General features: G+C 44.8%; 1 protein-coding gene across 9 annotated transcripts in view; it reads right to left on the bottom strand.

Moving 5' to 3' along the window:
* Positions 1-2649: 2649 nt before the first annotated feature.
* Smarca2 (SWI/SNF related, matrix associated, actin dependent regulator of chromatin, subfamily a, member 2) overlaps positions 2650-11760 on the bottom strand; it is a 172162-nt gene continuing 163051 nt past the window's right edge. For all 9 annotated transcript variants that reach the window (XM_036208296.1, XM_036208325.1, XM_036208318.1 and 6 more), the window contains 5 exons: positions 10838-10943; positions 10298-10399; positions 6690-6822; positions 4760-4902; positions 2650-3632 (listed from right to left, as the gene is read on the bottom strand). In XM_036208296.1, the coding sequence (XP_036064189.1) occupies positions 3597-3632; positions 4760-4902; positions 6690-6822; positions 10298-10399; positions 10838-10943 (520 nt within the window). In that variant the 3' untranslated portion in view covers positions 2650-3596. The remainder of the gene's footprint in view (positions 3633-4759; positions 4903-6689; positions 6823-10297; positions 10400-10837; positions 10944-11760) is intronic.

Genomic DNA, 11760 nt, shown 5'->3' with positions numbered 1-11760 from the left:
TTGAGATGGGGTTTGGGGTGTCTCACTATATAGCCCAGGCTGGCCTTGAACTTACACTCCTGTTTAGACTTCCAAATGTTCACTTTTGAGGAACATTTTTCTCTAGGTTTAGAATAGTATGTTGCTAGGGGCTCCGTTTGGGTGAAATAGTCTTACAACACAGCCCCAGCTTGTGGCGGTGACTCTTCTGTCTCTACATCCCCAAGCTGAGCCTCACACACTATCAGTGAATATTCAAATCTATCTCCAAATGCTGAGCCTCGCATACTCTATGAGTGTATATTCAAATAAGCAAAAACAACAACAACAACAACAAACCCATACTTTATCTTAATGCAGCTCTAGCAAACTTCAAAGAAATATCTTGGTTCTTTCTTCCAAGGTATCTGTATAGCAAGATTGACTGTTAATATGAAATTCTTGTGGGGAACAAAGGCTGTATCCATAAGCAGAGACTCTGTCTGTACCTTTCTGCTAAGCAAACCAAAGATATTCCCCCAGGTATTAGACCGTATCACAGACTGAGGCTGAACTCAGACACAAGTGAAGACCGTTTCCTGTCACACACTCGACAGGAAAGCTAGGTGACAGAGGAAACCCTTCAGCCTTTTCATTCGTTCTCACATATGCTGACTTTCTTTAGAAGATAGTGTGCTGGGTGTTCACACTGGAAACTGCAATAACAATCAAGACAGATGTGGCCACACACTGCTCCCCAGAAATGAATAAACAGAAATTTGCCTGCAATCTGATAGATTTAGATTTGTGGTCTCCCACACTAGGGAAGGTGTGTTGGATTCCAGGGCTCGCCAGGAGTTTCTGCTTGAGTGGGTCTTGGAAGAGTCTGAGTCCCATGTCCCCATGATGCTGATTATGTGGGTCCAGGGAACTACACTCTGCCAAACATTAATTCTGAAACCATCAATGCTTGATGAACCATTACAACAGAAGTTCTCAACCTGTGGGTTACGACCCCTTTGGGATATTGCTTTTGTGCACTGGTTTAATAAAACACTGACTGGCCAGTAGCCAGGTAGGAAGTATATGTGGGATGAGCAGACAAGGAGAATTCTGGGAAGAGGAAGGCTGAGTCAGGAAATGCCAGCCCACCGTCCAGGGAGTAGCATGTAATGGCACACAGGTAAACCCACAGAACACGTGGCACCATATAGATGAACAGAAATGGGCTGAGTTTAAGTGTAAGAACTAGTTAGTAGGAAGCCTGAGCTAATGGCTGAGCAGTTTTAATTAATATAAGCCTCTGTGTGTTTACTTGGGGCTGAGTGGCTGCGGACCGGGCGGGGCACAGGAAATCTTCCAACTACAGAAAGGTAACTAATATATATATATATATATATATATATATATATATATATATATATATATTTATATAAATGGGGGGCTTCTCTTAAAAATACCACGTTAGAGTCACCCTTTTAGTGTAACCATGAGATGGCACAGTGCCTACCAAAGAAGCGAAGTGGTGGATGATGCAGAATTGGGGTACCACTGGTCTTGTTAACTGACCGAGCACAGCAGTACCGTGATGACTAGTGGGTGGGGAGTGAATAACAGCGTGAAGACAGTGGACAGAGGGTTGCTTCCTGGACTGGGCAGGATGAGTGTGCCGGTTCAGAGAGCACTCAGCAAACACAGCAGCACAGGAGTGGAGCACAGCCTTCACATAGAGAAGGCTTGAACCATCAAAACAACAGTTTGGAGTGCTTTCCCAGCAAGGCCTGTGAAGCCAAGAAAAGCACAGACAATACAGAAAAGAGAGCAGAGGGGAGAGTCACTGATTTCTCTGAAAGGAAACTCAATACAGCATCTTCTTTAAAGTCTCTGTAATAGCCACAAGCAAATCAAGAAAAGACATATGATATTCTGGAATGTTCTGTGTAATCAAAAAGTCAGACAAGAGCTGACAAGAAGATGACGTTTCTTGAGACTGTGCTCTCATCCAGCACTGGGCATCCCACCTAGCAGAATCTCGGAGACCCTCAACTGCTCCTTAGAAAAAATGTTCACCCACTTGTTAGTGGTACAGGAAACTTCCATGTGACTCTGCCAGCAGTTCCCCAGGGAAGGATGGGCCGATCTCTGGGATGACTTTTTCGGGGTTTTAAAAAGACATCAAGACACATGACTGAAAAAAATCAAACACATTTAGGACAATGGGAAATAGGATGGTGATTAGTCCATTAACTACGAGAAAACACACGTTAATCTATTCTGCTGTGTCAAGTGTGTGCCAAGCATGTGACACTGTGAGCTATATCCTCACAGCTTATTAAAACAGGGGGCATAGAGCATAAAATGTTAAATCTCAGTGGGAATGGTATACGGGTATTCACTGAACCACTCTCCACATAAAAACGGACCTTTATAGATTTTCTGACTAATGAATGCAATTTAAGCCATGGATAAGGCTGACTGTCCATGTGGCTTGACCAGTAGCTGCCGCTCTTCTAGTTAGGAAAACAATGTTTGCCTTTGCCTTTAACATCACACCTAGATCATCTCTGGAGACGTCCCCTCTGCCCATGTGATCTGTGCAGCAATAACTTCCTCTTCTCTCTGCAGGAAGATGCCACATCAAGCCCAAAGGTTTCAGTGCCCTCAGATTCATAGAAAGAAGAGGCCACAGCATCAAGGTAAGTTATCAGTTTATTAGCAAAGTACCAACACCACGTTCTTTGAAATTACTGGAATTTTATTTGCCTCAGGCTTATGACTTGCAACCAAAGACATTGTGCAAAGAAAGCAAAGATTAAGTACACTTTAGGGAGAAGGAGACCATACACATTGGTAACACAGGAGCTCAGGTGGACCAAAGAAGCCATTGGGACACTCTAGACACTGTAAATAGTCAATAGCGTTGTCAATGAAACAAGAGCAAAAGAAAAAAAACACTTCTGCAATGTTTACAGTAGACGTAAATCTTATACAAGTCAAAAAGCTTTTTTTTTTGTTCTTCAGATCATAGAGCATAAAATGCAAAAATGTATATGTAGGTGATATCTAACTACTGTACATTTGTCTCCTAGTAAAGTTGCTTATATGTACCACAGTGTAAAAAACAAATAAACAAAAAAACAATACTGAACAAATGGAAATCTTGAAAATTGCCTGATGAAAAATAAAATAGCCAGTGGCTTTCAGTGGCTTCTCCGGATCATCAGCGCTGCGGACGATAACAATCTTCTCGTCAGGGCAGATGACAGAGGCAAGCACATCAAATCGCTACCGAATCCGCCCCACCTGTAGAAATATACTATCCACCCACGTCTTTTCCATCAAAAGCTTCCATTTGTTTTTAATCTTTGAATCTTTGAGGCCCATTTGGTCACAATATGTTACAAATATTTGTGTGTGTGTGTGTGTGTGTGTGTGTGTGTGTGTATGTGTTTTGTTTTGTTTTCTTTACACCATGATATCATATGTTTGTCTGGCACTATCCTAAAGCTAGTTCTAGATGACAATGAGGACGGAGGAATAACCCAGTGCCCAAAGGGCAAATGAACTCACTGGGGAGGAGGGAGAGAGGAGGGGGGAAAGTCTTCAGTTCTGCCGTAGTCAGCTCAAGGCCAAGCTGCTCACTCGTCATCAGTCCCACTTGCTTCTGACTGTTCCTGAAAGAAGAAGGGCAGAAAGCGTGAATGCACCCCGTCTCCTTCAGGGAAGACAGACACCGCACAGGCCTGGGCACTGTCTATGCCGAAATGGGGAGTGCCGAACTAACAACCCCCAGGCAATGCCTGCCAGCCGCACTTGCTGTCTGCCGCTTTGGTTTCTGAAGTTTATGGCTAACCATTTCTATTTTCACCCGAGTTTTGGAAAACTGTCCCATAACAAGAAAAAGATCACACGTTGGATGTCGGCTCGCTGGTAAGCCATGTCAAGAAAACATGGTGTTTTAAATATAACCAAAATATAGCAAGCCTAATTCTAGAACTTTCCAGTCAGGCAGGAGTAGCAAAGTGTTGAAGGAAAATCAAATTCATATATATATACACACACACACATATACATACACACACACACACACACACACACACACACACACACACACACACACATATACTGAAATGGAAAATAGTCTTTCCAGAATCAAAACTGTGTAGGGGCTGGGTGGCAGGGAAGCCGGGAATTAATGGAGGGGACTAGACAAGTGTCTGTCTGTCGCTCTTCCAGACCAGCACAGTGCTGGATTTGAGTGCTGGATTTCCGAAGCTCCTGAAATCTGAATTCACTCCCTAGGGACCTGCAGAGTAACCAGGACCCAAGTCGTATCTATGGGACGATGCTAACACAAACATTAATTATTCTTCAGATCGGAAGGTGCCTGTTTTGATGGCATGCTCCTTAAAATTTTCCTGATAAAAATAAAGCCTCCAGATATTTGGTCTCAGGGCACCACAGTTGAAAACTCTGACATCACAATGCCTCCCCCCGCCCCCCAAGCACTGTTGCATCTGATCTGCTATACACTCACAGCAAGCTGGGTGAGAGAGATATAAAATATTAACCAGCCGTGAAGAAAAGTGTATTTGCGCGCCCATGCGCGAGAAGACAGAAAAGGGGAATGGAGACTGATGGCGGAGCTCCTCCTTCCCACAGTGACACACTCAGCTTTTAGACTCTTTGTTCTAAACTTCGCAGCTCTGTCCTTGGCATGGCCACCTTCTTTCGGTGGAAGCCAGGAAGAGAGTGTACCCCAAGACGGCCCGGGAGCTGGAGCCCAGGCATACGCACTCACGTTCTCCTCCTGCTCCTCGTCGCTGTCAAAGTCGCTCACCACGGGTTTGGCTTTGCCTCGATTGGGCCTTTTCTTGCCTTTCCCCGTGTCCCGGCCTTTCTCTTCTTTTTTATTGAGCTTGATTTTCACCTTCACAGACTTGGCTAGGGTAGAACCAAAAGAGACCACAGCGAAGATTCAAAAGTCAGTAAGATTATTATCCTCCCGGCGGATAACAACAAGCCGGACTTCCCCGAGTGCCCGGGAGCCTCACCGGCACGCCAGTTCACCCTGTCTAGTTAAGCCTGTTCTACCTGCAGGCATGTTTCTATTTGGAAGGTCAGTGACCCCATCACAGGGAGGAAGACCACAGAATAGGAGAGGGAGCCTTTTCCCGGCTCCTGAAGGGCAGTTATCAAATTAAAAGTTTAACTATTAACAAATCTTACAAAGGGTAGAAAAGGAGGACTCCACTGTGTAAGTTATGCTAATTTAAAAACTCTAGTAGTTCAAGTAGCATTGTTTTTTTTTTGTTTTTGTTTTTGTTTTTGTTTTTTTTTACATAGAAAGAGAACAAAACGGAAATAAAAAAAAAATGACAACATACTTCCTTTACCCAGTTTCATGGCTCTCTAGTGATTATTTCCAGAAAAAAAAAGTATAGGTTATATCTGTAAATTCTAGAGACTATCATACCAAGAATTCAAGTATGTATAGAAACACACACACACACACACACACACACACACACACACACACAGACACACACAGCAGAGAGAGAGAGAGAGAGAGAGAGAGAGAGATTTGAAGTTTTATTTAGTTATTACACAGATCTTCAGTCACACCCACCGTCCATGCCTTGCTCTTTACTTACACACAGGAGACAGCCATACATATTAGCTCAGACATATAGCTTAATTCTTTTCAACACCTGAAAAGTTCCGTGCATGATTTACTCTATAATTGATTTCACCAGTCCCCAGTGATCAGCACTGCAGCAAACAAAGCCACTGTCAAGCCCTGTTGACAGAATTTGGGGTACAGTTGAGGCAGCCACACTGGACACTCTAAGGCTGTCTGTCAAATATACTTTCAGGAAGACTGCAGCCACTTCTGATCTTACTCAGAAGGGTGCAAAGTGCTACAGCCCCGAAGGAACTTCTACAATAGGAAGTCCAGAGCCACCACTCCCAAGTATTTGAGGGTGGGGTCCTGAGAAGGTGGATCTACCACATGAGCCAGTGTCTGTAGACCTCAAGACTGGCTGTACATATTACAGTGGGGACAGGGGATTTGATCACTGCACAAAGAATGCCTGAGATGAGGCTTTCAATCTCTTGGGAGAATGTAAAGAAATAGCCTAGTTGGAACAATAAAATTAAGACATTTTGATATATTCTTAAATGATTTTAGATTTAAGTGTGGAAACTTTTGCTACAAAATATATAAAACTGAAACATTTCTCAAACTACTATAGATTGTATCACTTATTTTCACCTTCCAAGTCACTTACACTAAGCAAGTGATTAGCAATAAACCAAATGATGGTCTTGAAAGCATGTCTCTCTGCAGACTAAAATTGATGGGCATACTGAGATCAGTTTGACAATTATTTTCAAAAATCAATGACTGTCTAAGTGTGGCCTAGGCCGAGCTGCAGCCTGTGAGAACTTGTTAAACACGTAGGTGATGGGGTTAGCAGTCATGTTCTTCAAGCCCTGTAGCTGCCAGGCTACAGGGATGCCAGGTAGCATGCACACCAGTGTTACCCCAACATCCAAAGGCAACATGGGCAGAGTATTCTCAATGAACCTTGGCAGCCCTGAGCTCTATGGCTGGTGTGCTCAATTTTAACAGCTGAGAAAACGGGGCCTGCGCAGCGCACGTGCATGGCCTTAAGTATCTGTGGAAACAGCCCAGCAGGTGGAAGGGGCCAGGTGCAGGGGCTTACCCTCTGACTCAGACTCCTCTTCATCATCTTCCTCCTCCTCCTCATTGCTTTCTTCCTCGCTTTCTTCTTCTTTGGCGATTTTCTGCCGAGCACTCTTAAACACTGACTGTAGGACAATGGAATCTTCATAGATCTAAATGGTCAAAGTGTCAACTGTTAAAAAACCATATACTGCGACCCACAGACCCATAACTGTATACACCTCCTTAGACGACAACACACACACACACACACACACGCACACACAAACTTTAAGAGAGGCCACTATTAATCCCCCAACTCCAGGTATACAGTCTGTGTGTGGTTATGCAGGTGGACATCAGGAATCTTCCTCACTCTTTATATTAGTTGTTGAGGCAGGATCTCTATCGGCTAGAATTAAAGGCTGGCCCCTAAACCCACCTAGATGCCAGAAATCTAAACTGGCCCTCATACTAGTGTGGCAAATGATTTAAACACTGAGCCAACTCACCAGGCTACCATCAACTCTTGTGAAAACCCACAGGCAAACCAGTGACTCTAACTATAGGCACAAAGATACCCAAATATACTCAACCAAACTAAAGGAATGTGTTGGGGCAGATGGGTGCAGAAGAAAGTCCTATCTTTGACAACAAAATCAGTATTTTAGACCACACTTACTTAAGTCATTCTCTTAAAAACCATGGCAAAGGAACCCTTTACGAGGCAGTTTCCTGTTGCTGAGCTTCAGTGCAGCTAAAAGTCACCTAACACACTGTGCGCAGCATTGTACAGCTACCCGTGCACCGTCCCACGCAGAGACAGAAACATCAAGACAAACAGGAAATCTACCTAAACACAGTCCTTTCCCTCAAGAAATGAAAATAGAATCACTATATGATCCAGCAATCTCACTTCTGGATATATACCTGAAATAATTTGAAGCAGAGTCTGGAGGAAATAAATATCCTCCACACACCCATGTTCCAAAGATGCACCATTGCCAAGAGCTAAGAGGGAACTCCAGGATCTGTAGACAGATCAGTGATGAAAGAAAACATGGCAGGAGCAGGGAATAAGATTCAGCCTTTGGGAGCAAGGACTTCCCATCACCTGCTACAACACGGAAGAACCCTAGGAAGCCAGTCACCAAGAGATGGACACGAAGTGATCCTACTTATGTAGTCAAACTCGAACCAAGTAGTGAAAGGACCAAGCAATGCTACAACAGGCTGCTCAGTCTTCTCTCAGGGATCAGGCCTCAATTTCACTTTCCTGAGACTTGAGCAAGCAGTTTCTGGGAGGGCCGTGAGCAAAAGACATAGTCCTTGCAGTAGCTCCCCTTCTGCATGTACTCTGACAGCTCAAGGTTTACTGTCTGGGAATCCACCCCCACCAACTTAGAGCTACATGCATGAGGCAAGGGCAGAGCCTGGGCCACTGAGTCAGCCCCCGTAGTCAGTATGTGCTAGGCCAGCCAGCCTCCAGGACAAAGGACAGCTCAAGGACAAAGTCTGGGACTTGTCCAGGCCTGTTCCAAAATGGGTAACTGAACCGCCCAAGTAACCCTAGGCAATTAAAAGTTACAAACATGATTGCCACTCGCACAAACCAATCCTGAGTCTGTTCCTATGAAGTCTGTAGACCCCCCCAAGCCCCCCTTCCTTTTAAAAACCCTGCCCCATTGCTACTCGGGGTCTCTCCTGCTGTGCTGCTGTGTCAGACAAATGGATGGAAAGTCCCCAAGTTAACTTGTAACAATACAAAGACTCTTTGCCTTTGCATCAGATTTGGTCTCTTGGTGGTCTTTGGGGGACTCTGGGTCCAACAGTAGGAGGGTGGTTATAGGAACGGGGGTAGGGGAGAACTGTTAAAGGTGTAGGGTATCATTGTAACACGAATTCCTAAATGGTCTTAATAAAAAAACCCAGAGCCAGATATTGGGGGTAAATGCTGAAAGACCAGAGCGACAAAGGAACAAGCCACTGCCACCACCTCTTACTTCACCAACTCCTCAGCCTGAAAAGGCTTTCTAGCTGAAAGGCCTCTCTCTAGCCAAATGGGGTTCCTCAAAAAACCTTTAGTTCCTATCTCCTCACGCCTTATATAACTTTCTCCAACCAGCCATCCCTTCCTGGGATTAAAGGTGTGTGCCACCACTGCCTGGCTCTGTTTCTCTCCTAGACTGAGTCAATCTTATGTAGCCCAGGGTGGCTTTGAACTCACTGAGATCCAGAAGGATCTCTGCCTCTCATGTGCTAGGATTAAAGGTGTGTGCCACCACAGTCTGGCCTCTATGTTTAATCTAGTGGCTTGTTCTGTTCTCTGATCTTCAGGCAAATTTTATTAGGGTACACAATATATCACCAAATGTTATCATGTCTAAGAGATGAATTACTGCCAGTGACTTGTTAAATACCCACACAAGCAGCCTTAGCACTACTGAACTGCACCCTTAAAAAATAGTTAAGGTGGTCAAGTTTATGTTGTCTTTTAACCACAATTCAAAAGCAACGGATAACGGCCTTTGCTCTCCAGGATTGAATTCTTTTTTTGTTTTTTGGTTTTTGTTTTTTGAGACAGGGTTTCTCTGTGTAGCTTTGTGCCTTTCCTGGAACTCACTCTGTAGACCAGGCTGGCCTCAAACTCACAGAGATCCGCCTGGCTCTTCCTCCGGAGTGCTGGGATTAAAGACGTGTGCCACCACTGCCTGGCGGGATTGAATTCTTTTTGCTGCCCGGGATAACCCACACACTCAAGGAAGTGGTAGGTCAGCCTGAGGCAAAAGGCGAGGACAGCAGGGGAAATGAAGGGTAACACTGAGGGACAGGACCCTAGGAAAATCTGCCAGAGATCTGGGTTGACAAGTGAGGGTGAGGATGAGCTGGCATGGGGGCGTGGGGTGTGGGGCAAGAGACAAGAGGGCAAAGGTGAAAGGCAAGAGGCCAAGGTGGAGAGATGCCTGGAGGCATCACTGTAGTCCCTGGCTGGGAAGGGGACTCAGCTGGGCAACATACTTCATGCAGGATCTCTGTGTAACTTGACCTGCCCTGTCCCTTTTCTTTGACTGGATATGGGAGCATCAGGCCAGAAAGATAGATAGAAAAAAAATCAGTTCCTATCAAAGGTAAGTGGAATTGAGTTGTAATTAAAGTAGAAACGTCCTCTTCCTTATGCTCATAAATTCACTGTTACTTACAATGACTTCCTGACTATGGAGGAGGGAACTTAAAGAATTTTATTTTTTTTAAATAGCAATTAGAGGCACCCCCCCATTCTGTTTTAAATCACTGTGCTCTGAACTCCTCGTGTGCAGTTACAGTTAGAAAAATGAGGGTAACTTTCATTGTGTACAGTCTCTGTATGCACAGAGATAGTACCCAGGCTTTCAGTATTACCTTCAATGGTTTGCTTGAGTTCCTCCTCTATTGGGAAGCTGAGCCTTGGAGGAAGTGTGAGAAGAAGCCTACCCAGATATGGCACACAACCTCCCTTTATTCACACTGACAGCAGAGATCATGGCCTTGTGGTGTTTAGTGTTCTGCTGGGGTGGAGGCGACGATTGGAAAAGTAGAGATGAAAAGCTTCACTTCCAAGAACCTCGGCATGGTTAAGGGTAGACATTTCTCAGACAACTTGACACATACCTGGGATCCCTCCAAGTTGAATGTCTGTGCATTGTGACAGAGAAGCATGACATCTTTTTCCAGGTCACCCAGGCTCCGGTACTTATGGTTTCGAATTCTTTCCTGATGGGAATTTCGAACAAAACAGAAGAGGAATATGTAACTGTCCTTACTTGTTTAAGAAAGCCTAGATTTCCCTTGTCTTCATAGCAGTCAGCCTTGTTGAGTGGGTGGGACCGCCCAACCTTGAGGGGTGCCACTGCCCAAGAGCACCCTCCCACCAGTTCCTAGGGATGGGGAGGAAGGTGCACAGAATGGGAAATGAGTGATAATGGAGGGAGAGGAGGGTTCTCAGCAACATGCAATGTATATCATCTGTACTTTCAATGATCAAGTAACATGCATGGACAGGATCAAATGTCACCCCATCCCCACCTTTCCTGGGGCAAGTCAGCGGTTAGCAACCAGGAGGCCATGACCCCAGCCCCACCTAGAATCACTCCAGAGCATCCATGCATCTCCTTGGTTTACTCGAAGAATAACAGTGAACAGAGTATCTACCTTTATCTTTTTGAAATCCACTGGCTTCCTAATTAATTCATAGTATTCTGGTAACTCTTTCCTGGAAGGTAACTGAATGAAGACTTCACTGAGCTGTCGCCCTGAACTGCAGGATGGGGGAGACAAACAGAAACAGAGCAGATGAAGCACTCCTCAGGGAAGGGGGTCATTTCAGAGACTGTCAACACAGCAAAGGAGGGCCCGTGAATACAGGCATGGGGGGGGGGGCTCTGTACATGGAGGGAACGCCCACCGCTGCACTGGAGGCTGGTGCCCCTTGTGTCACCTTCAAATCACATGAAAGAACAATTAGGTCCCCACTTCTCTCTCTCTCTCTCTCTCTCTCTCTCTCTCTCTCTCTCTCTCTCTCTCTCACACACACACACACACACACACACACACACACACACACACAATGTGGCTAGGGGACTCTGGAGTCCCCTGTCAGGAGATAATCTCTTTTCAACATGACAGAAATATTTAAAATAACTTAGTGAGCCCCAAGCCCCATTTTAAATGAATAACAGAGCTGGTTAAAAGAAAGCACACAGACATGACTCCATGTTCCCTTTGTCTTCAAATTCACTGTATATGTAGAAAATATGTTAAAATATACAGAGCAATGCAAATGTGAAGCTGTTGTATGCTCCCCACAATCCTTTCTGTCTCATTTTTTTTACAGTATTCTACACGCCATGAGTCCCTTCTAATATCCCTTGCCTGAGGAGCCCCTTCACACCCCCTAAATGCACTTATGTGTGTGGAGCAATTTAGCAATTTGGGTTAAAAAAAAAAGAGAGAGAGAGAAATGAACAATTGCTAATGTGCACGCTGCATGTTTCCAGAATCTGTGCTGTGCCCTCCCCCCAATGCATGGTGGGTTTATTGAAAGCAGGTTTAGTAGAGACATGCTTTAGCATTTT

Source organism: Onychomys torridus, chromosome 1, assembly GCF_903995425.1.
Source record: "Onychomys torridus chromosome 1, mOncTor1.1, whole genome shotgun sequence".
NCBI lineage: Eukaryota > Metazoa > Chordata > Mammalia > Rodentia > Cricetidae > Onychomys > Onychomys torridus.
The sequence above is the reverse complement of the archived record's forward strand: the minus strand, read 5'-3'. Positions and strand labels throughout refer to the sequence as shown.